Raw genomic sequence first — 26579 nt, 5'->3', positions numbered from 1 at the left:
ACAGACCTTCCTCTCAGAATCATCTGCTGCGTTGAGATTGTTACCGGCCAACCATGCAAAATAACGAGCAATTGAAAATAACGGGATTATTCTAGATTTATTTGATTAAAAATTCAGTTTTTGCGACATTTATTCGGATATGTAGTTTTAATGTTCAATTTAAGGGAATAAATTAAATAAATGTGTTATTTAATATAACAAACTTTTCTACAGTAAATAATAGTCTGGAGAGATGCAGCTGATAATGATTTGAGAGTAGATAGTAACAGATATTCAATAACAGTTGTTTTATTCAGTATGTAGAGAGAACTAGGTGTCGCACTTTATTGTGAGTCACAAACAACGGTCTGTCCCGTATAATCAGCGGTTTAATGCTTACTGGTGAAACCGGATTGATAACTGTTATCTATTGGCTCATCTCGTAGTTAATGTAACCGGATTGTCAGCCTGCTTCCGATCACTTTTTTGCCGCAATGAAGTATTTAGACAAAAGTGCAGTTATTGTTGCGTTGCTTTTGTTCCAAAATGTTTGTTTTATTGATGATTCCATGTAGCCTACAGGCCAAGAGTTCGACTCTCGAGGAGATGACGCATAAATACTGTGTTACAAAGTAAACGCAATTCACTTTAGAAACTCGCTCCTACCTCATCAGCGCTTCTCATTTGTTGAACGAACTTCGCTTTCGTTCGAAAACTACACATGAGACTTTGAAATTAAGAAAAGTTTTATCGTACCCAATAAATACATTATGAAATTTAATAGCTTGTTCTATCGTTGTAATTGTAGAGACACAAATACTTCTTTACGAGCTGTAGAGGCAATGAAAAGTTTTATCGTATCCAATAAATACATTATGAAATTTAATAGCTTGTTCTGTCGTTGTAATTGTAGAGACACAAATACTTCTTTACGAGCTGTAGAGGCAATGAAAAGTTTTATCGTATCCAATAAATACATTATGAAATTTAATAGCTTGTTCTATCGTTGTAATTGTAGAGAAACAAATACTTCTTTACGAGCTGTAGAGGCAATGAAAAGTTTTATCGTATCCAATAAATACATTATGAAATTTAATAGCTTGTTCTATCGTTGTAATTGTAGAGACACAAATACTTCTTTACGAGCTGTAGAGGCAATGAAAAGTTTTATCGTATCCAATAAATACATTATGAAATTTAATAGCTTGTTCTATCGTTGTAATTGTAGAGAAACAAATACTTCTTTACGAGCTGTAGAGGCAATGAAAAGTTTTATCGTATCCAATAAATACATTATGAAATTTAATAGCTTGTTCTATCGTTGTAATTGTAGAGACACAAATACTTCTTTACGAGCTGTAGAGGCAATGAAAAGTTTTATCGTATCCAATAAATACATTATGAAATTTAATAGCTTGTTCTATCGTTGTAATTGTAGAGAAACAAATACTTCTTTACGAGCTGTAGAGGCAATGAAAAGTTTTATCGTATCCAATAAATACATTATGAAATTTAATAGCTTGTTCTATCGTTGTAATTGTAGAGACACAAATACTTCTTTACGAGCTGTAGAGGCAATGAAAAGTTTTATCGTATCCAATAAATACATTATGAAATTTAATAGCTTGTTCTGTCGTTGTAATTGTAGAGACACAAATACTTCTTTACGAGCTGTAGAGGCAATGAAAAGTTTTATCGTATCCAATAAATACATTATGAAATTTAATAGCTTGTTCTATCGTTGTAATTGTAGAGACACAAATACTTCTTTACGAGCTGTAGAGGCAATGAAAAGTTTTATCGTACCCAATAAATACATTATGAAATTTAATAGCTTGTTCTATCGTTGTAATTGTAGAGACACAAATACTTCTTTACGAGCTGTAGAGGCAATGAAATGTGTTAACAACTGTTTGATGGTTAAAAGATAAATATTTGTCGGTCAACTTCAGTAATCGTTTCTGACTTTTTCAGGTAGTGTTTTTAAAGATACCAATGTAAGACAATTATTTTCAACAAGCCATTGTGCAGTATGTTTCAATTAGGAAAGTTAAATTGTCTATGTAGTTATAAAAACAATAATAAATCACTTAGTAAATGTTACATGGATTATTCATAAAAAGTAATTAATATTTTTAAGAATGTTTTGAATGTGAAACAGAAAATCAATTTTCAATTTGCAACTCCTTTTGTTTTTGTATTGTTTAATTACCAAATATTAATTGAAAATAAATACAAAAACTCATACATATTAAAAATATATCTGAACAAATTTTTATTAGTTTAGTATACTAAAGAACATTAAAAAAGAATATAACATCATGGCGAACAATATTTTTAAGAGTTGAAGATGCTTTACTTCCATTGTACACAAAATATTGCCTCGCCCCTATACTGTTAATAAAAAACCCATACACAAATAATAATTAGTGGTTTCTTAAACAAATAAAGCACACTACATACATACATATATTTTATATATATATATATATATATATATATATATATATATATATATATAGACTCAGAAACTATTTGACCGATCGTTATGAAAATTTGTATCTATATGTATTTTTCCACGTAGAAGGTTTTTATGCTATGCCCATTGATGTAAATCACCACCAGGTAGCGGTGCAAAATATAAAAGTTATACAAGCACCTGCACATTGTAAACTGCAATTACGAGACGGTTACGTATATTAAATAGCCAAACACATGTTTTGATGTATATTTGTCTTTAAAGTAAATTTCTAGTTGTTTAAAGCTTGGGTGTTAGCCACTTTATAATAAATTACATGTACGTGTACAATGGCTATAAACATACACTTTAGACAGATTTTATTGATCGTGGCAACAAGGTAAATTCTACATCTGCGTTGGAAATATAATTTACGTGAACCAGAGGTGCTCATACATGGGCAAAGCGTACGAAAAGCGTGCGAGGCCGCGGGAAGGAAATAGCTAGTATAAAATAAATGGAAGAAGTTGCATTTCCTAGTTTTCGTTTCAAGTCTTCTAGACCCTAACCTAAGTTGTGTTCTTGAATTCTGTATACAGTACAAATACTCTTATTTACGAAAAATGGAGATAAAATCAAATCGAGGAATTGTTATGAGTATACGTTTTGATGCTCTGAAAACAAACCCCTATTTTGGCAATGAACAGAGAATCCGCTTGCTATCTTTTTCAGTAAATAGATGTTAAGCTCTGAAACGTCTTGTTTTGAATATTAAGAGGTATGGCTATTGAATAACGGGACTGATATTGTAAAAAAATTTATTTTCATTTTAAACATAATTACTTATTATCACCTTCAATATACACCCCTTCTCTATCCCTGCAACGCTCCATGCGAATTTTCCATTGTTGGAAACAATGCTGAAAGTCATCTTCTGTCAACTCTTTCAGGAGTCTTGCCGCTTATTCTTGAACAGCTTCTACGGATTCAAATCTCGTACCTTTCAATGCAGATTTCACCTTAGGTAAAAGATAAAAGTCGCATGGTGCTAGGTCTGGCGAGTAAGGTGGATGTTCTAACACTGGGATGCTGTACTTGGTCAGGAACCGCTTGACAGATAACGCGGAATGAGCTGGCGCATTGTCTTGGTGCAAAATCCATGATTTGTCCTTCCACATTTCGGGTCGTTTTTTTCTTACTCTTTCACGTAGTTTATTAAGTACCTCAAGATAGTAATGTTGATTAATTGTTTGACCTTCAGGAACCCAGTGAAGGTACACAATCCCACGAATGTCGAAAAAAACAATCATCATTGGCTTCATTGCTTTAAATTCTGACTTGCTCATTCTTGCTTTTTTGGCTCTCGGTGAAGTTGAGGTCTTCCAGTGCATGGATTGGCGCTTCGTTTCCGGATCATAAATAAAAAACCACGATTCATCACATGTTATTATTCTTTCCAATAAATTTGGGTCATTTTCAATGGCATTCAAAGTGTCAGTATAAAAATTTTTACGAGCTGCTTGTTGATCAATCGTAAGAATTTTTGGTACCATTTTTGCACACACTTTTCGCATGTTCAAATTGTCATGTAAAATTTGCCGTACACATTCTTTATCAATGCCTACAGATTCAGCAACTGCACGAATGCTTAATCGTCGGTCAGACCGAATCAAATTAGCAACTTTTTCGACATTGTCTGCCGTTTTTGATGTTGAAGGACGACCTGGCCGCGAATCATCTTCCACGTCTTGTCGACCATTTTGAAAACGCTTAAACCATTCAAAAACACGAGTCCGCGATAAACATTCACTGACATACACTTCTTTTAGTAAATTATAGGTTTCGGTAGCGGTTTTTCCAAGTTTAACGTGAAATTTAATAACAATTCGTTGCTCTATTATTAAGCTAACCATTTTTCCGGCAAAACAAAATAACAACACTTACATAAATGAAGGTTATGACACAACGATGTTGTTTACAGAAACGAGACTAACTGCATTCTGAAGAGGAAGTCTCAAACTACACAGCTGTTGGTCATTGTTGGTTGGCGCATGCGCACTCGTTCCACTGCAGCGTCAGTCCCGTTATTTAATAGCCATACCTCGTATATCTGAACATAACTCAGGTATGGTGGGGAAATGATACAACCAAGCAGAAGGTTATAGGTCGTGCACCCTGCTTACCTGACTTTGTTACAACAATCAAAAAAGCCCCAACGAATTACTCGGACAAAACATCAACGATAGTTCCGTTACAAGCTACAACATGAACCTATGGAGGTGGTCAATAAAGAATGTCTCGCTGCTTATTGATGGTTCACATTTGACAACAGTCTTGACATGAAGTATATGGTCCAAAAACGATATAATCGGCTGTAGACTTCACTCCATGATTTCTACATGAACAATGTACTATTCAAACTGCTTAAATATACATATGTATATGTATATACCAGACCAGAGATATACCAGACCATGTTTATCAGACCAGAGAACAAAATTGTCATTTTAGATAGATTGCAAAGTAGCTATACAGCGTGTATCAAAAGCTGTTTGGGGCCAAGTCAACGACCCTGATATATTTGACTTATTAATATAAAATATCCAAAATTACAAAATAAATTGCGATTCAGTTGATACTTCGCCATGTTTGCAGACATACAGGTAAGTAGGCAGATTCTTTAGCGAAATCGGCTGCAAGAGAGCTTTAGAGTAACCTCTTCTATGCTTTTGCAGAGAACAAAACGTGAAATGTCTCGCTTTGGATTTGGCCATATTGACAATGCTCAATACATTACAACATAAAATCAACCAAGAGTTCAGAATGTTGTATACTTAGAATTCAGATAGGGTTAATAACGTTCACTGAGAAAACCGCTGGGCATGTGGTTGATTGATAGATGCTTGCGTAAGATAATCGCTGCGAAATCGATGCAAATAGAGCAGGATACAATTACCTATAAATATGCAAACGATTTGTTAAGAAAAACTAGGCATAAGGATAACGGACAATCGTCTATTGGACTTTTTCAAAAACATAAATAAAACATTTGATGTACATATTGTGAACTTGTCTGTTCTCCTTTTCTTTATGGGTGTATTATAATTATAAAGCAATGGAGTAATATCCTTGGTTTTTAAATTATAGTGTTCAAGCTTTATGTACAGTGTAAAAAAAATAAATAATAAAAAACTGAAAGGCGTGGTTTCTATGAGCAACAAGAAATCCTTTTTCCTTCGTTATGACGAGAAAAAAGCAAGGCTTTGCTCCAAGGAGAGAGAAAAAACTACTTTAATTGGTTGGCGTGGAAATATAAATTGTATCGATCTTGTAAACAAAGCAAAATATCTGAACAGCATGAAATATGCAAAGCATTAATTTTCAAATGCTATAACATAACAACAAACTACTTTAGTCTAAGATTATATTTGATGTTGTTCCAATTTTCAGTTTGACTAAAATTTTTAATACACATTCTATATTAGGCTACTCACTGATTCAGTAACTGATTGAACAACAGTGCCTATGAAGCTGAAACGAATTGTTGTAATACTATGACATAGTCACTCTCACGTTCTAGCTAGATCTACTCAAATATGGTTTTAAGAAACTTACAGGCGGTTTACATGTATTATATAAATTGCAATTACTCTTTAAGTCGTTTGCCACAGAGCCTGGTAGTGTATGAAAGTCACCTAAACTTATTTACATCGTTATTTAAAATTGTAGAAAGTTAAAACATAAAATAATACACGTAACAATAAACAACTAGGTCTAACTCAAACCACTATATGAAATTTTAGATGAAGAACCTAAAGAATTGTCAAAAGATACTGAAATAAATTTCATGTAAATTACCTAAAAGGTTCAATGGCAACTCGCAATTCGTATTACTTAATGAATTTCGGACCTTACTGTTCAATTTCAAAGTTCCAACACAGTGTAGCCTTTAGACAATCAAATATGAAAATATTGTCGAAGAAGAAAATCTACAATAATAGTAATTTGTCTTAGTATAGGACGCCTTTTCAAAGTGATTGCCGACAGCATACAACCCTTCTGCTATACACAGTGCAAAAGCGTGCAAGGCCGCGGTTAACAGTATACTGTAAAATTCTTATCGCCTCCACAATTTCGTATAATCCACAGAAGAGCTAATTTACCATGTCACTTCCGCGGCCTGACCTGACGCAACGGCTGTTGTGGGAAGTGAGGTTAGGTACGGAGGTATGCCATGTTTTGGCGGCAGACCGTAACAGCTTCAGCCGATCAACAATATAATCAGCTGATTGTTGTCACATGAAAGCCTTCGGCCTAGTTATAGCCAGTAAAACACGTGATATATAGAGTACAACGTCTGCGATCAGATCACTTTACTTTCTACTCTTTCTCAGAACCAGTCTATATAACTTTTCAATTTGAAATTGATATTTTTACACTAGATAATTACTATGCAGCTATCATTCACATATTTAATTTAAAAGTATTTTACAAAGTTTTCGTAGGGTGATTAAATATAAAATGTACCTAGCTTTTAATTCTTACAAGCTCTTTTCCTCAATTTTTAATATAGGCCTAACAGAAAGGGATTAAGAAACGTGAAAAAATATTCCATAGTTGGATTTGACAGCGTTATATAGAAGTAACTTAGGCTCAAATGGAACACACCAATAGCATGCTATACCAGAGGAGCTGAGAGTTTCGACTTCGGCTACCAACACTATCTCAGTCACGCGCATTGTGGCACTCCAAAATATCGTAGTTTTTACTTTTCAGATGAACGTTAAAATGTTCGAACACACGAGCATTAACTTAATTTTTCTTGGTTACAAAGTCTGATTATTTAACCTATGTATTTTTATGTAGATTTTCACAAAATATTAATTATACCGTTTAGACCATTCTCCAGTCAGAGCTTTGTAAATATGTGTACAAAATAAAACGTTTTGCCAATAAAAAATTAAGTATTATGAGAATTTTTTAAATGTAATTATTAACATGCAGTAAGCAAAATTTGCTACCGAATTTGAAAGCTTTTCTGTAAGACTTAATTTTAATGGACTATGGAATTTCATTTAGGAGAAACTAAATGCTATTATTGCTTCCGGGAAACGAGCGAAAAGGGAGATTGACATTGAATTGTTTCGCACACTTCGCGATTTGCTAGCTTCCATCCCGCCACAGCGAGTTTAAAATCAAACCGGTTGTGTCTTTCCCTGGGGCCTGGCCAGGGCCTAGTGATGGGAGAATCGAATACAGAATCGAATAGTATTCGAATACAGCCAGAGTATTCACGTATTCGAATACATCAAAATGGATTCGAATACTTTTGAAATGAATACAATTTCACTGGAAGAATTGCATTCAAACCTGGAGTATTCGTTTATTCTGACAAATAGTATTCAAATAAAATATCCAAGAGCTGTATTCGTATTCATATGAGGTTTAAAATGAATACATATATGGAGACTTTGAAATGAATCATTTAGGGGAGATTCATAATTTGAAAAAATAATTACAAATTTTAATACTTTAAAAAAAGTATAATTAATTGTATGATTATTAAATTTAAAAATACATATTATATATATATTATATGATATGATATATTATAATTTGAGTTACAGTTCTAAGCAATAAAAACAAATATGAATATTTATTTTATATAGTTGTGTAAAAACAAAATATTATTGAGGTTTTCTGGCTTCAGTCTATTTCTACGGTAATTAGTAACAGGACCTGCTGTGGAAAATAGTCTTTCAGACGGAACTGAAGTAGCAGGTAAATAAAGATATTTCTTCTGAAGTTCGTATATCATGGGTATGACTTGTTTATACGAGGCACCAAAAGCCAAAGTATTCGAATACATATTCGAATACAGTGATGAATTCGTGACAAACAAGTACTGTAAGACAGGTCCAGACCTGTCTGTTAGAAACGCTCAGCTGAGCAAAGGTATTCGAATACAAGTATTCGAATATATATTCGAATACAGGGGTGAATTCGAATTCACTGTATTCGATTCTTTAAAGTATTCGATTCTCCCATCACTACAGGGCCTTGCATAAACATTTGTGAGCCACGAGACAACTATATTTTCGTGTATCACACCATCCCTCAAAAGAAAAACAAAATTCTTGTGTTATTTCTCATAACTAATCCAGTTTTCGTGTTTGTACCCTTCATAGATTATTTCTATAAGTCTTCTGATGAAATTAATTTACTAACTTAAATGCTGCCGCAATATACAGCCTACGATTATCAGTGAATTTTATAGAACACCTTTCTGTTAAAAATATATAAAAAAACAGTTTTCCTTAGTTTTCAAGGCCTTATTTTGTAATAGATTGGAATACTCATCATGATAACACAATGTAAACATAATGTTGCAGAATAAGTAAACATAAATTTATAGCATTTTAAGGCAATTCAGTAACATGTGACTACTAACTTACAAAATCCATCTTAACTTTTTTATAATACCAACCTATACTTTGTTAAGGGCCGTAGCTTGAAGTTGGAGAGTCCTGGATAGCACGTTTCACGCTCCCTCCCCAACATCAAGATTCTGCTGTGATATTTATTGAAGGAAATGAGGAGGTAGACGGTGCCCGATAGCCAAGCCAGTGTTACAGCCCTGGGAAGGACACTGACCTACTGCCAATGTCTCGGTCGCGGTAATACCTAATAATTGCAGGCGAGAGTTGAGGGGCGGGCGGTAACATCGGAGACCGTCCCGGATATACTTTACTGCTATTCGCACTGGGAAAGTATTTTGTGTTAACTGCCTGTCCTCAGACTTATACACTGCGATTATCTGAGAACTGTTCTGCGTTCTGACCTGAATCTGTTCTCTCAGTCGTTCGAACTGTTTAACTGTATTATTGTGAGGTCTTGATCATAACAGAATGATGTAGGATTTAGCAAATTAGCAAACAAATTAATTCATTAGTAAATTTATGTACGATACTTTGTTGTATTGCAAATTATAATTAGTATCATTGGAAATGGAACAGATTTAAAAAATACGTCAATCTCTTATCTCTTCCACAAATGAAGAGGTCATCACAAACTATCGGAGAAAGATTATGAAAACCTCTGACAAGAATACCGATACTATTAACTTTGGTAACAAAACAAATTGTACATTTAGGTTATGTTCAGTTTTAAAAATTCATTTAAGAAAAAAATGTTAATTTACATGAGTGATGATACCTTCCAACCAATCCTATGACAGAGAAAAATCTCGAGATGCCATTTGTTCAGCTGCGAGTGAGCTCACACGTGCTTAGAGATATTTGGGAACATTCAAAGTATTCGTAATTCTGACTTTTGCGTTTGAATATTTGGTCATAGTTTAGTTTCTTTGGTTATACAAATTCAATACGAATATATCATTAAAATCTGAATATATCAAATTTAACATTTAAATCTAGTGTTATTCATTACCCCGTGTATATTGTCTGCGTTATGTAAAGGGGCAATTGTACTCGTAGTTAAATCCCTATTCAAAGACATTGACAGGAACGCCGTAACACGATACGTATATGATTAGGAAATACAAACACGCTAGTTCTTTATGCGCAGTTAAACCACGTAATATGTCCTTTTAGGACTAGGCGTTATAGAGGATTGCATAGTCCTAGCTTAGCTTTTCTACAAAGTCCTTGCTTTTCATTTTGGGCGTGCTCTCGGGAAGATGATGGTGAAATATAATGGTAGAAGGAACGGTTTTGTCTAATCTAATAATTTAACCACATCGTTAAATGTTTAAAATAGTACCAAACTCAAATCATGAATACGCACGAAATTGAAGGTCATGAAGTATACAAATTGAAGGTCATGAAGTATACAAATTGAAGGTAACCCGTATAACGTTAGTATCAAGACTCAGAACACACATAAGTTACTAATAGCTTTAATTATGACAGTTTATGAAAAGATGTTTCATCCAGTGCTAAAATCTCTTGCTGCTTCTAGCGGCACATGGAACAAAACTTATTATATATGTATTACAGAAAAATATTAAACATGTTATACTAAGACAATACTAATAAAACACAGCTATATACATTTAATTTACTAAAATGAGTCATTACTAGAAAATTTCAATGTATCACAATCACAGTGACCTATCAATGGCCCTATTTTACACGTTCACAAATAGATGTTTTGCCCATATAATTCATAATTTTATTATTAAGTCACAGAGTTTTTACGGATTATATCTTATTAGTTTTAGAAATCTCTTAAATAATACTGAAATGGTAGTATCGGTTGAATTATTTAGAATTCATCTACCATAAACTAATAATTGATGTTTAAAACGAGAAAGGTTGTCCATTAATTTTCATTCACGCATGTGAATGATTATTAATATCAATGTAAAGTCGTATTCAAACCAATTTAAAATGTTACTTGATGTTTCTAACATAATTTGCAACGACAACTGGGATTTAATAATTCGGGTTATCATTGTTCATATTGAGGTTACGAGGTGTTACTGTACCAATGTAGTCGACAAGGTATTACTGATAATGTGATATTAATAATCTGATCCCCACATTTGATGATGATAATTATAAGCCAAAAAGGTGATTTAATACACTAATTGTGAAGTTCCCGCGCAGTGATCAATCTCACGACGTACATTCCGTGGTATCCAAGACGCCCGACATTTCTCCACTCTTCTACCAGTCCTTGACTCGGGTCTCGTCACGAGGTGCCCGCGACCTTTGGTCGATGACGTCATAGGGATCTATCGTTTCTTGCTGTTCTACAGGACAATATGTTGTGCCGGACTATGACGATACCCTCTCTGGCTTTGGCATGCGTGAAGGCAACAATCATGGCTAGCTGCACGTATCTTCAATTGAAGTCACTACAAAGCCAAATACAAGACAATTCGATCACCTGTCACTAAAAAGGTCATGCAAGTGACCAATGCGATGTCACGGCACGACGACAAGGAGGTCAAGATCACCGACAGTTGTCTCTGCGCAGGAAACTGTCAAATATTATGTCCTGCTCGTGCTAACCCGCTATTCTGTCTTGGGCAGTGACCGAGAGAGCTGGGGTCCACGTAATTCCCAGAGGAATTTCAAGGAGAATGGTGCAAACTGCGGAAATTTCACAGGACGTTTGGAACGTTTGTCGGTCCATCAAAGGGTTTCCCATAGTGGTCACCAATTAACTCTTTTACTGCGAAACAGAATTATTGGGTGTTTTACAGTGACCACAGTATAATAAATTGTACGAGATCCTTCCAGCTATGCATTGCTGCGATACGTACGTGAATCCAGATCAGTATTTTCACAAACATAAATAATTGCAATCACTGAATACGGCATATTACTCATATAGACACATTTAAAAAATTTGATTTCTATTTAACCATAAATATTTTTAAAACGTAAATCGTCGTAGTAGCCATTAAAAATAAGGGATCCAACCTTAAAACAACAAACAGTTCTACCTTGTGGCAATTTGTTTTATACACATAATAATAAATAAGCGTAGAGTTTTATCTAGGGAGATGTAAAAAGGAAGATACGTTTTTGCAAATATCTAAAATCATGAGGTTTCGCGCAAAATTTGTAAAGTACACAATCGATGTACATATTCTGAACAAAATAGTTTATATAGGTAAGTTTTGTGTTGCAGCAAAGAGTCACGGAGAAATGGAAAAGGTAATAAGCCATTATTTTAATTTTAAAACTGTCGAACTTTCTTATCAGTTGGCAAAACATCGATTTAAAAGAGTGACTATGCAACATCATCAGTGCTTTCAGTACCGCGGCTTGTAATAGTGGGGAATAACAGCTAATAATATAATCATAATAATGATCATACACTCCGTAGAACAAATTTGCAGTTAAAGGGTTAAATTTGTCTTTATACTTTGTAATAAATAAGGTACCATTACAAATAATTGTTCCTTAGAAGTCTCCTATAAATAGAAAATGTACTTTAAGGATTTATTATTTATGAAGGTTATCTTCATTAATGTCACCAAGAATACTGGGATTGTGGTATTAGTGCACCTATCTCCTGAGCAATTTCAACAGAATTTAAGCACATTAAGTTGCTTCTTCTTCATTCACAGATTCAAATAACTCTTACTCGATGCAACTTCAAGTAATTATGTGCAGTAACCATTTAGAATGAGCGGTTTAAATTGTGTAACTAAGCGCAGATATCCACTAATGTTTCTCCAACCCAATTTCAGTGGATTCTATTTTACATTAAACCATTGCTGCACTTTATGATACTTTGTTATGCAGCTGCTGAGTGAAGCGAAGTAAGCAAACCTGAACATTGAGAATAGGAGTTGCTTTGAGGTGGTGTGCACAATAATTGCGAGACAATGATTGCCAATTCAAGCCATCAGCGTCAAGTTTTAATCAACTAATAATAAGTGGTTTCCTACTTTAGCTCTGTATCCTCAATACCTTCTGGATATCTCTAATTAATTAAAATGTATTTTTCGATACCTTTTTTGTTGTTGCTTGTTTCTTTTCTCTAACTTAGCAATAGCAGTTGAAATTTTGTATGTTGTCACAACATAATATGCATGACGTACTGTGCAATCATACGTCAGCTCGATGTAATGTGACAAGAGAAATCAGTTGCATTTTACCGTAAAAGGGAAATTCTGTTTGTCTAAGAGTTACATCAACAGTACGGATTCTTCAAATTTAATCTCAATGTGTATACTAGTGGGTGGGTGTTCTTCGTCTTTTTGGTTCCTCCGTATGACTATTAAAAATAAAGTCAACCTTTCTTGAGGAATCATGTAGTAATTGTATTTTTATCAATGTTTTATAGGTATCTGACCATTGTCAAACAACACGATGTAGAAAGTGTTCGCCATTCATAACAAAACAGAATAAGTTTGTCTCTTTAATGACTTCCGTATTATCTGAATGTCACCATTTTTTATTAAAATAAGATAGGATATAAGTACATAATTATCTTTTAAGATTTTGAACAACTTATCAGTTACACCCAATTAGGTGTAAAACGAGGTCAAGACTAATCAAATCAGTATCAAATACTGATACAGTGATACAGTATCAAATCGCGTTGCTTTTCTGAGTTTTTGAACTCTTTTCCTTCTATTCTGACAGTTGATTAAGCTGGCACTATTTGATTCTTGTGTCAGTCATGACATCAAAAGTGTAATGTTTCTTCTAAACATGCAGAAAGCACACAACAAAAGCAAAGGCGTTTAAGAGAGTAGAAGGTAAGTTTTTAAACAATTAGTGTTAGACATTCATTTTAAAAATTGAAAAGAAAACGCTACTTCCTGTCTTAGCATGGACCCTTGTTTGTGGCCTTCGGATCCCACCTTCATTGATTTCAAACAGAAAGTTCACAAAATGAAAGTAGCAAATGACTGTGCTGAGAAAGGAATTGCTCTGATTTAGACGTGTAATACATCTATCACGAAAAATGAAGAGCAATTCCAGTAACTTCTTCAGTTAGTTCAACGAAACGTAAAAAAAGTCCTACTGTCAAATACGGCTGGCAATATCAAGCAATCAAGCCTTTAGTAATCAAGGAAATCTAGTTATATTACGGACATTATTCATTCATAAAGCTGAATAAAGACCACTTTAATTATTGTAAAATAACTTTTCCATTAACATTTCTGTATCCGTAATTTTTTTACGGAAATGCAGATGTTTCATTTTTTTAATGCATTATTTTTTAATTATTACCTAAAAGTACGATATTTTCTGTTTTATAATGCTGAATGAAACTAGAGCCTTGTTGATATTGTGTTTACAAACATTTCAACTGTTGGACCACCCTAATATAAAAGTTTATGATGTAAAAGTTAAAAAAAATGTTTTTTAGCCGTTTTTATTTTGGGCCTGATTAAAATACTGCCTGAATTCCCGACTTTAAATACCAGTAATTCGTCTTGAAAGTATCGATCGAAAATTTTATTCATTATTGTCTCCAGGGAAGAGATGGCAAAAGAGTTGACATTATAATATAATAATGTCAATAATATAATATAATATAATATAATAACGTATATATTATATACGTTTATACATTATACATATTGGAGGATTTTTGCCGGAAAAAGTAACCAAAACTCAACTGCACCTTCTCAAAATACGTATATTGACTTCAAAGTTATAAATATATAAGTAGGCCACTCAGTTATATAAATATTGTAGCCTTAATTGACTAACATCCTAACCAAGATAGTAAAATAAACTTTTTTTAAAGTAGAAAGTACTTATTATTTAGTATTTAGAAGTGTTGGCGTCACTAATTAGAACAAGCATTTACCTACATTCTGAATATCAGGTTGGAATAGAGTTGAAATCACGGTGGATTAATACCAAAATGTCGTAAACTAATAAAATTATTAGCCCCGTTCCAGGAGTAGAATATAAAATGCAAAATTTCCCGTTGCTCTTGTGTGCAATCGTTAATAAAAGAGTTATTCTCCAAACCCCCCCCCTCCACTGAGGCGAAGACAATAGTTTAGCTATTTCAAAATCCTAATAAACTCAATTAGCAAAGTCGTTGTAGATTGCCAAATTTAGGCCAATTGAAGGTGGCAACGTCGGAACCCAGCAGGATCGTCCCAGGATTGTGTAACCTAGGTCTTTGAAGAAGAATCGCGTGCTACGTACAATTAATAGTCTTCGCCATCAGAATCAACTGATGAAACGACCCGGATGGGCGTAAACGACCGTTGGAGTTGCTTAAAGATGTGATTTGACCTACAGTAATTGGATGAGGTTAGACCGTCTTCGTCACGCAGTACAGGAATTTCCTAATGAGTTGCAAACTGTGGTTGTGGGACATTTTCTTGCAAGCTTTTTATTTGTATATGGGACCTAGCCGTGCTTTGTTACCTGTTCATTATGATGTCAATCAATCAATCAGTCAAATATCCTTTATTTCCAAACAGACTTATAACATGCATTGGATTGCGTCATAAATATTATAAAAATACAAGTACAGTTTACATTTATACATACAGACTATTTACCAATAAATTCACTGAGGGTGTAGACACATTTTTCTATTAAAAAAGCCTTCAGTGTTCTCTTAAAGACCATTGCATCATTTACATTCTTTAGGTCCACAGGAAGAGGATTATAAAAAATTACGGCATTATAAAAACAGTGATGTTTGAAAAAAGAGGTTGCATGGGGGGAATATTTAATTTGTTGCTATTTCTGAGGTAGTGTCTGGACTGCGGAATTAGTGACTCGAAAATGCCCTGGTTTTGCTTAAATATACCAATGTGTGGTAAATATATATACTTGGAAAAGTAAGCAGATTGAACTTCTTAAAATGTGATTTGCAGGATTCTGATTGACGGATACCAGCAATAGCTCTCACCGCTTTCTTCTGCAAAAGAAAGACATGTTTTGTTCTGCAATTTTCAAAACCCCAAATCTCAACAGCGTATGAAAGGTAGGGATAAACCAATGCAAAATATGAAGTCAGAAGCACATCGGTTCCCGTGTCAATAGTAGTTTAATATAGATATATTATAGATCGTCGCAGAGATAAAATTACTTATTTCAAATTAATAAGCAAATATATGCGTGTGTCTGTGAATACACGCTATTTCCTTCAGCCTAACAACGAAATGTATGATCCGACCACAATTAATTGTAATATGGAGGTCTCAGATGTTGATCTACTGTTATTTTGTAAAACTTATAAAACTGTATGGCGGAGTGCCCGTCTGCACCAGTTCAATGATGACACCCAATACCACTGACAATCCAAACCTCACCGCACTACTAAGGTTAGTAGTTAAGAGCAGTCACCAGAGTCTGCGAGTGCTGAGCTACGTCCTCTCTTTAATAGTAGTAATAGTAGTACCTATCCTGGCCATAGGAAAACGCTGTTAACAAATATTTTTATGAGACTTCTATGTTTTATCTTATCTATTATGCGCTAACTTTCCCCAGAAGAAGCAATAAATTACCACGAAATACTCGAATAGTCTTCTCTATACTAAAGTATAAAGCTGTATAGATAAAATAATTTTAAAATGTAGTTTTATTCTTACGAGTACTACGAGTATTTAATATGACTGATTTTACTATCCTATGATTAGTGATGATATTACCTTAATCAATATTTTAGTTAATACATATTTAATAAGACGCAAATTATGTGTAATTTCGCTGAAACATTTCGTTTGGTTCAGTTTTTAATTCAGAAACAGTATGGGAAGACTGAAGTACTTTTGTTGGGTTTATGAAAGCAACAAAGATGTCATCCTTTATTGTCGGTGCTGCTTGTCTTAGAATCACTTTCTGAAATATTTCAGATTAACAAAAATGTGATCTATTTGTGGTTCTATACCCTCCCTCAAGTTCTTTGACGCGGTTACACTTTCTTGTCCAAGATCTTCTAGTCTCTACAAATTCCTTCTCTCACATAGCTGGCTCATTACGAATATTACGTGATCACGTCTATAAACAATTTCCTACCTGGCCAGATTAATTCAATCTGTGTGCCTGAAAATAACCAGACCGTGGCGGCATTGAAGTGCTAGTAAGTGATGTTGACACGAGACTCGACTGAATGTTTTCTATCACGAGAACAAGAGGGCACAAGAACGTCATACAGTTCAGTAAGGATCCGATTTTTGAGCTTAGATTTATATAAGTAAAATTTCTAACCATACGACTCCTTCGTGCGTATTATGTCCTCATTGTTATTTAAACAAAATTATATTTGTAATGACTATTATTTTTTTTATGACAAAGAATAAGTATTCGTGGATGAATTAATTTCATGGAGCAATAGTTAACGTAAATGGCTGTAAATCATTGTTACGTTTGAAGATAAGCAATATTATTTCCGTTAATTGTACAAAACGTTACGACTGATATTTTAATTTTTTAAATGTCTAACAGTAAGATTAAGTATTTGCATTTTTATAGAATGACTATAAATATAAATCCGGTATAACATCAGTTCATAATTCCAACATAACTTTATCGTATGATAAGAGGCATGTATAAAAATTAATCATTAAATCAATTTGAGATTGTAAGGCTAAATAATAACAGTAAAAAGTTTCCCAAATATAATATTTAAAAATAGTAACCAATTATTTGTTTGCCAGCCAATACAAGAAATACACGGGGTGTTTTAACACATCCAATCATTATTGTAAGGCATTCTTTTTTGGATCAAAAGCAGATGTAAACACAGTATCACACTGAGAATGTTCGGAATTCTCCAGTTAATCATACATGCGCCATTTTGTTCTTTTTCACTTTTTTGTGAAAAAATCTATTAAACGTTTTTATTTTTGAAACTTTTTACATAGCTTTATAAAATTATGTAAATATAAAACGAAACAGCTAATGTTTTTCGAAATCCAAAACCCCACTGGCGGCCATTCAAAATCTATGAACAGAAATAAAATTAAAGGGTTAGTTTCATCTAAATTTTACAGTTATAAATATCTTTTGATATTTGTATACCAAATCTAATAAAACCTAATTTATGAATGTTGAACGAGATTAACCACTTGTTACAGTGCGTGTCAGTTGATGGTTAGTTGTAGTTTTGTCAAGGTATGCAGCCAATGTCTACTATAAGAATGTGCCAAACACCTCAATGTTGCCATAGTTTTAATTAGTTAGATTAGACTATTTCTAGCCTACCTGTAACTCTTCTGTAACTTATATTGTCCTAATTCTCTTTACCCTACGCTGTAAAATTGTTATACCCTACCTCGATCTAGCCTAAACAATCGAAATTTACATAAATTCTCTACAAACTCTAACTTGGCAAGTATTGGTATCAATAGAAATATCACTTAGACAACTCAAACTACGTATTATGCATAAACTTCAAAACTTTTAAATCAACTTGAGTCAAGATTTAATCCATAAATCCAGGATAAACGGTTTAATTAATTTCGGAGAATCTTCTAAACAGTTCGCACCATCAGGCGTTTTGTGCGATTAAGCTGCCTCTTTATTATATTTTGGAACAACGTATGTTGGTAAGGAAGGTTAGGATTAACCTGTTTATGTAACTTTAGCAATGTTGTAAGTTTCTTATCACAAAATGGGTTTCCCATCATACATATTTAGAATGAACGATTTAGTTTATTTCCATCAAGATTTTACAACATACACCGGAACAGAGAAATACACGTTATAATTACTATCATACTAATGTACAACAAATAATGAAGAACAAAGAAAAGTAACTAAATGCGTTTCTTATAATAATTGTTATCTTATCTGCTTGAGGAAAGGTTGCTCTAAGGACATAGCCAATGTGGCTTGAGTGTAGACCCGAGTTGCTCAAGATAAAAACAATAACAGCAACAATTATTCCAAAAAGGATGATTTTTAACTATTATGGTTTGATCTACTTAAACTATATACAACGTAGTATACTGGATGGCAACAAAAATTGTACCAATTTGAAGTTACTAAATACTTGAGTGCCATAGCCTCACAGTTCCGACTTATGAACGAAGAGAGCGTACAACACATTACGAGAAGAATGTGTGTGTTGTAACTCCGAGGAACACTACCATTAGTAGACTCTACACTGCAGGTGTAAAGTGGACTAGCTACTGTGTTGTGCCTAGTGTCAGGAGCTCGCCTGAGCAGCGCTGTTCTGGACGGCCGGACGAGGGAAGTGGTCCCGCCCCCTCGGCTTATGTCCCCACAACTGCTATAGAAACTGACTGCGTGGCGCAATTTGTACTTTCAGTTTGGGGTGGCCATAAACTGGCCCTAATTAAAATTTCTGTCCTCGTGGCGCAATTGGTGGACAAACCATGGCACACTTTTTCCTTTTCGATTTGGAGTCCGCCATATGGAATAAATTCTCCGCCTTTATAGAACTTTTAAATATGTTAAAATAATGGTGTGTATAAGGAGATTCTTCTGCTCCAGAAATATACCTAATGATATTTTAGAAAATGTTGAAAATTAAATATTGGTCAATTCTCGATCAGAATCAGTACTCTTTAGGCCAGCATAATAGAAGCGGTACTGACATCCGCCTTTCCTTGCACCTTGCGCACAGGTCACAGTGAGGGACAGGACATGACAGAGGATTACGGCCCACTGGATCATGCTCTTGAATTACTAAACTCGTCACTAGAAGAACTCCCCATAAACAATTCTGCAATTTGCATTGTTGGTGATCTCAATATTGACTGGCTCAGCACACTGATGGAAAAGAGAAAACAATAAATTAAACAACCTCCTATCTGAGTATAACTTGACTCGATGCCTCCTACCTGCTACCATGATAACCCCCTACAAGTGCTACATCAATTGATGTTTTTTTGCACCAACTTGGCACCACATAGCTTCAACTTCGAAATCATTGAAAACGGGCTCTCAGACCACACCGGACAACTTTACTTCATGGATTTCCCCTCCACATCAAGTAAACAATCTTCATCAAATGGAAGACGTCTCAGTCCAGATAACATCTCAAATTTAAAGGGGCTTCTTGAAATTCAATCATGGGATCGGGTATACAACTCTCCAATGCAGAAGAGCCTACTCAAACTTCATTGGAACTCTGACTACAGCATTAGACATTACATGCCCCCATACAACATCAAGAAACAGATCCAGGAACCGAACTCAAAGAATTTAACAACCCTGTAGTAAACATACTGCGGATGTCTTTCATCCAAGCCCACGAGCGCTACTTAGCCAGTGGACAAATTGAGGCTAAAGAGGATGCTGCCCAGAAGAAGAAATCCTACGACTTAAAACTAAAAAGTCTTAGAAGGGAAACGAACTCCAACTTCATCGCCGAAGCAAGCAACAAGAGCAAAGCAGTCTGGAGCGTCATTAATAGCGAAAGAGCACCAAAAGAGAGAAGCTTCAGAATCCACGTGGAAATTAAAAAATACTGATGATGACACCTACCTAGACGACATTTTTACCATAGCTGAACATTTTGAATACCTATTTTACAACAAAATTGCAGAAGTAACTCTCTCGGTCATAACAATGCTCCTAGCGCCAAAGACGTTAACTTATGTTCAAACTTCACAGGAACAGGACTTAACATGTTCAATCTTACATCTAATGAGGAAGTATTCAACACTATAAATTCTCTAAAATCCTCTTCCTCCTCAGGCTATGATGACATTTCTTCAAAAATACTGAAGTATTGCAGCTCTGTAACCTGCCAACCCTTAACGGATGTAATCAACAAGTCTCTGACTCAGGGATTATTTCCCTCAAAATTAAAAATGTCAAAGGTATATCCACTGCATAAGCAAGGGAGTAAGCATGACATCAAGAACTATAGACCAATCTCCCTTGTGCCCACTGTATCAAAAGTTTTGGAAAAAATAGTTCTCATCGAGACTGTTAGAGCACCTTCAGCGTAACAATCTGCTGCCAAAAGGACAACATGGGTTCATCCCGGGCAAATCGACTATCACCGCCCTTGCTGAGCTCATTGAGTGTATAATTGATAATATTGAGTCTGAAAATACTGTAACAACTGTTTTTCTCGATATGAGTAAAGCATTTGACTCACTGTCTCATAAGCTTATTTTATACAAAATCAGAACCTTAGGTGTCAGCGGTATAGCCCTGAAATGGTTCGAAAGCTACCTCTCTGGGCGACAGCAAATAGTTGAGCTAAACACACAGCTAAGGGCTTGACGAAGGCTCTTCATTCACTTCCACAGTATGTTAGAAGAGGAGTTCCGCAAGGATCTGTGTTGGGACCCGTCCCTATTCATTTTATTCACTAGTGATCTAGGTAAAACACTCGAGGCCTTCAGTCATCCTGTATCATACGCAGATGACAACAGCTCTTATCACCAGCAGTTTCAACAGCGGAGTCACTAGAAATCAACACGTATATATCTGTTAGCATGGCCCAACAATATTGCCTAAATAACGACCTTGTTTTCAACCCATCCAAAACAAAACTCCTTGCACTAGGCAGACATAAAGACCACATATCAGGCCCACCAGATCTAGAAAAAGTGACGAGCTTAAACATTTAGGCATGATATTAGAACCAAAATCTTACATGGAGTTGCCACATTGATTACCTTAGCTCAAAGCTCAGCTCTGCTCTCTTTGCTCTCAAAAGGATAAAAAGCTACGGGCACAACATCTGCTCTAAAAATAGCCTACCACTCTCTCTTTGAGAGCCATCTTCGGTATGGAATCATCCCTTTGGGGAGTTCTTCAAATGGTAATCTCCCAGAGGGTACTAATCTTGCAGAAGCGGGCCATAAGAATCATGGCCCGACCTCTCTTCCCGAGACAGCTGCAGAGAATCTTTTACTGAACTCGACATTCTCACTGTGACTTCAATTTAACATCATCGAAGTCATCATATATGCTTCCAAGCAAAACTTTCCCGAGAAACAGTGAGGTGCACAACTACTACACTAGACAGGCTCAAGCTCACCGTCTACCAGCTCATAGAACAACGCTCTTCACCAAAAAACCATCATTTGCTGGAACCAAGCTTCTGAACTCCCTTCCTGATGCCATCAAGACCGGCAACGCTAAAACTCTAAAAAGAAGACTACACAAGTGGCTGGTGAAGAACTCTATCTACAGTCTTGATGAGTTTTATGACATTCTCAACTCCTGACTTGTAATGTTTTTGTTGTTAATTTTTTGTTCTTTCCTTTCAATGTTATGTTTCATAACTTATTATTTTTATTATTGATTGACAACTATTCTGTTCTTGATGATCATGAATAAAGCATTCTGTATTCTGTATTCTACAGTTCAACGTGTATTGCCTTTAATGATGAGCATTAAACATTACTAAGCTGAGACATGCGAGCATTTCACTTTGTCCGTCATTATGGTGTAACCCCAGTATCTGTACAATCACTAAATAGCGTTCAGTTGACAGCGTTAATTCTATTCTGAAACGCAACATCCTGTAATAACCGAACTTCTGTAGTATCGGTGACACTTCTAGATGTGTGTTTGATGAATATGACATATCGTGTAGTTTGCTTATTGCAATAATATGCAATGGGAAAACATGTGGTAATACAAATTATCGCTTTAATAAAAAAAATTGTTCAGGTCGATCTTTAAGGCTTTTATAAAAATTACATTGTACTTGTAAGTTGTAAAGTAAAGTCCATATGTTACAAGTTATTTGTAGGTTACGTTTTAATGGAATTAGAATTTTATTTAAAAAAAGATCTAGAAATAGATTTTACACCTTATTTTTTTAACGTTTCGAGCCTTTCCATTGCACTGGAGGGAGTTGCTCATGTCCCTTGAAAAGATTGGCCCTTTCCAGGAATTTAAAGCCGCAAACACCACCGCGTTCAAATAATACTTGTTTAACCGATTTGCCGCCGTGACCGCCAAAACAGGCAACCAATCGATTCTCTTTGCTCCACAGTTTCAGTCCCGCCATTCTCGCAATCTGTGTGGCCGTTCGAGAGCGTGAAGGTAAAAGTGGAAATTTGAGTAGTACAGAATATACAGTTCGATATATCAAACAGAGTGAAAGCATATACAATAAAAAATTTGTTTTTATCGTGCTGACCATTTTGAAAACTATGCCTACAGATGTAATGGCACAGATGAATTTCTTCTGATGCAGTATAAACCTGTGGAGTCTTGTATTTATTCGTATTTAGAAACAGTGAGTGTATGGTTTGACAACGCATTTTCCAAGTATGCAAATATGATACCCTCGCTTCAAACCAAAATATGTGGAATTGTAACAAAAAATATGTTGAATAAAGTCATTGTAGACTTTCCAGAACGTAATGTAATGACGGTTAAATAATTCTGAAGTTGTTATTAAGAAGGCGGACCTTGAAATAAGCCATGACCGTGAACGCAGAATGGTTAATGCAGCCGTCTACCACAATTAATTATCTAATATTGCGTCAAATTAACACAAATTTAGTGTTGTGCGGTTGAATTAAAAACTCTTAATTAGCTATCAACCATTGCTATCTGGTTTCAGGCCTCATAACTTCTTTCTGAAGTTAATTAATAGCTCCCTTTTTTGTTTTGTGAATAAAATTGGCCCCAACAGACCACCCTGAGGCATTCCTTAACGAGATAGCAAGCTGCCAAGAAGGTAAGAAACGTTATTCAATAAAACATTATTGATATTGTTTATTGAACATCATCGTTTCTTTGTTCTGTCACATCTGAGGGCTTCTTAGCCCTAACTTCGCCTGGTAAAATATGACATATTTACTTTACATCTGCCTCCAACGGAAAAAATAATTGGAACAGTTTTATTCGAAAATACATTAAATTAATAGTGTTTATATAACAAAAATTTGGATTAGTTAAATACAAACGAGTTGTATATACACAATGGTCACTAAACCTTGAGCTATCGTTGGACAAGGATCGAAGAACACTGAAATGTTTTGACAGCATTCAAAATGAATATAAAAATCGGCGTATGAACGAAATGGGTCTGTAGTCACGTAGTAGGGCTTTGTGTCCAGATGGCATTGTAGCCACTCTAACTGTTACGTCAGGTGAAAATTGGCCCAATCAGAGTTGTTAGAGTTGACGCTGCACGGTTATTGTGGTGAGAGAATGGGTCGGACTTGTTCTCTATGGAGGTTTGTTTATATTGTGAATGATTTAGCTCGACCAGTTTAACAAGTAACTCCTAAGTGAGATACAAGACTTTTTTCACCTACAAAATACTATGTTTGTAATAACGCTTGAGGGTTATACGAACTAGATATACAATTTTAAAATTGCCGTTCTTCAACATTGTAACGTTCCAGGCGTTGAATTTGTTACTTATCTAGATTAACGGCAAGAGTTTACGAACTGGGTAATAAAGTGTCCAATTTTAAAGACGTACGATAAAACGCAAACCATAATTATTAAATATCTGAAGATTATTTTCTTCAGCAAAGAACATATTATAACATTCTTGTATGAGTTATAATATTGTAGACTACTGAAATGCTCACAACGGGGAAATGAACGTATTTAAAAAAATTGTATTAATAGTCTATGTTTTAATCTATACAGTCTCCCCTTATTACTGTTGCAAAACACTTCAATGGATATATTTCTATTTTACTTAATTGTTTAAAATAGGCCTTGTCTATTTATTCTTAGCTTTTTGTAGATGATATTGCATTATCAAAACAAAATTTGTAAATATACAAAACTAGATACATAAATGCGTAACTGATGCGTTCTAACTGAACTAGACTTTTGGAATATTGAGATAAGACAACATTTTGATGATATTGCTATGACGTTTGACCATATACAATTAATATATTTTTATGTATGAAATAAATTTTTGAACTTTGACTTTTAAGGTACGGTAGGTAAACATTTATTTTTAGCCTGTATAGATACAGTAGTATACATTTAAGTATATGTTTGCCATACCACTCTTGATTAGAATTTAATTAAAACAAACATCACTACATAGTCGACGCCAAAATAAAAGTTAAAACAGATCCCCAAAATATATTGCCAAGAGATTGCTTGAAAGGCTCGAGTCGGAAATAAATAAAATTGTAATGATTGCAATTATTGTCTATCATTACTGAAGGATGGACGGGGAGGCGGATAGTGTTCGAGGAGACGGTGACGCTGCGCTACACAGTCAATACGTGCCAGATGTCTCGACAGTTCCGGTAATTAAATAGAAATTGAGAGAAAGTTATTTCACCCAATAATGAGCATTACTGTAGAAGTAGTAGTAAAGCTACCTTTGTATTACGGGTCAAACATTGCTTATAGCGTTCCTGTTCATCTATTATCTTTGGCCTAAACAGCACATTGTTATCCTTGTGAATAAGAAACCTGTGACCTTAGATTAATTTAATGATCGAATAGAATTGTGCAAATTGTATTAGCCTACTATTTCAAAATAATTAGTGTTTCTTTACGTTAATAACATTACTATTAATAAGCGTTCCTTGAATTAGTTAGTAGCTTTGACTATTGTAACATTTTAAGTAAAAATAAATATGTTATCCAACGCTAATATCTGTTGCCATTCTGAAATATTCTGCAACTTCGTGGCAAATGAGAAAATCAATACGCCTAATATTGTAAGTAATAGCGTACAATGGCATTAAATTGTGTATTGGGTAAACTGATAGAGTTAACATAAGTTTTCACACTACACATGTGTATTCATCTTACATTTAAAAATATATTTTACATATCGCTACACAGTACACTTCGAGGACTTAAGCTGCGCGCGTGACCTTGAGTGTGTGGTGATAGGCGGGAGGGGTGGCGGGGTACCGATATGCGCTGCGTCCCGAAAAAATTTCCTGTGACTCACGGGTAAAACCCTCCTTTCAGGAATCGTATTGCCCCAAATAATTCATCACACTCGAAACAATCAGTATGTTTTGTGACATACATATGTTGTGTGCTGATTGTGGTGGAATTAAATAATAAGAGAATACCAAATAATAGCAATAATAGGACTTATCCTTGTTTTTCAGTTGTTATAGTGTTGTTTAAACATGTTTTTGAAAATAACGTATTTGTCAATACTAATCTGCAAATCGAAATCGTGAGTTTTAAGTCGTTAAAGAGATTGTTGTGCCTTCATCTAAGCAGCTAGCACATAAACGCAACCTGCCACACAGATAGCGTTTATTTGTTGAAAGGGTAGTGTTTGGGCCCTACGAGCACAGCTAACTTCCTCCAACTGTACAAAGCCTTATATGGAACCAAGGTATATTCTCTTGTAAAGACAAAGTTAATAGCCTTACAAACAATATTGCTGTTTACAAAGAAATTTAACAAACATGCGATAGGGGCAATACTGTTAAAAAAATGTAACAAATCTGTTTGGCTCCTTGAATTATTGTAAAACTAACATGTCTTCCCTCCAATGTTCCAGATGCTGCTGCTACTACCACTGCTATGGTTGGTGCATACATCTATGGCTGGCAGGATGGAGGTCCTCTACAGTTGGTCTCAAGTGGACTTCACCTTCCCCTCGTCAGCGCTGCGAGAAGTGTACCTAGCCGGAGGACATTTCATACCAAAACATAATGTCATCATCGACGTAGACGTGTGGGGAGGTAAGTCTTACCAGAGGATTGTCACGAGATTTATTGGAAAAGGGGATGGTCTGTTCCTTTCGACGGTCCTTCTGCGGGGGAGGG

At 34.9% G+C, this 26579-nt stretch overlaps 1 protein-coding gene across 5 annotated transcripts in view; it reads left to right on the top strand.

The window, feature by feature from the left end:
- The window catches only part of LOC124353940 (protein yellow-like), a 72314-nt gene that overhangs the window by 26548 nt on the left and 19187 nt on the right, over positions 1-26579 (top strand). For 4 of the 5 annotated variants that reach the window (XM_046804011.1, XM_046804008.1, XM_046804010.1 and 1 more), the window contains one exon: positions 26312-26495. In XM_046804011.1, coding sequence (XP_046659967.1) covers positions 26312-26495 — 184 coding nt within the window. Of the gene's footprint in view, positions 1-23494; positions 23534-26311; positions 26496-26579 lie in introns of those variants that run through there. The other variant, XM_046804012.1, reaches the window with a different exon arrangement.

The sequence above is a fragment of the Homalodisca vitripennis genome, chromosome 2 (genome assembly GCF_021130785.1).
Source record: "Homalodisca vitripennis isolate AUS2020 chromosome 2, UT_GWSS_2.1, whole genome shotgun sequence".
NCBI lineage: Eukaryota > Metazoa > Arthropoda > Insecta > Hemiptera > Cicadellidae > Homalodisca > Homalodisca vitripennis.
This window is presented reverse-complemented; position numbering and strand designations above follow the sequence as displayed.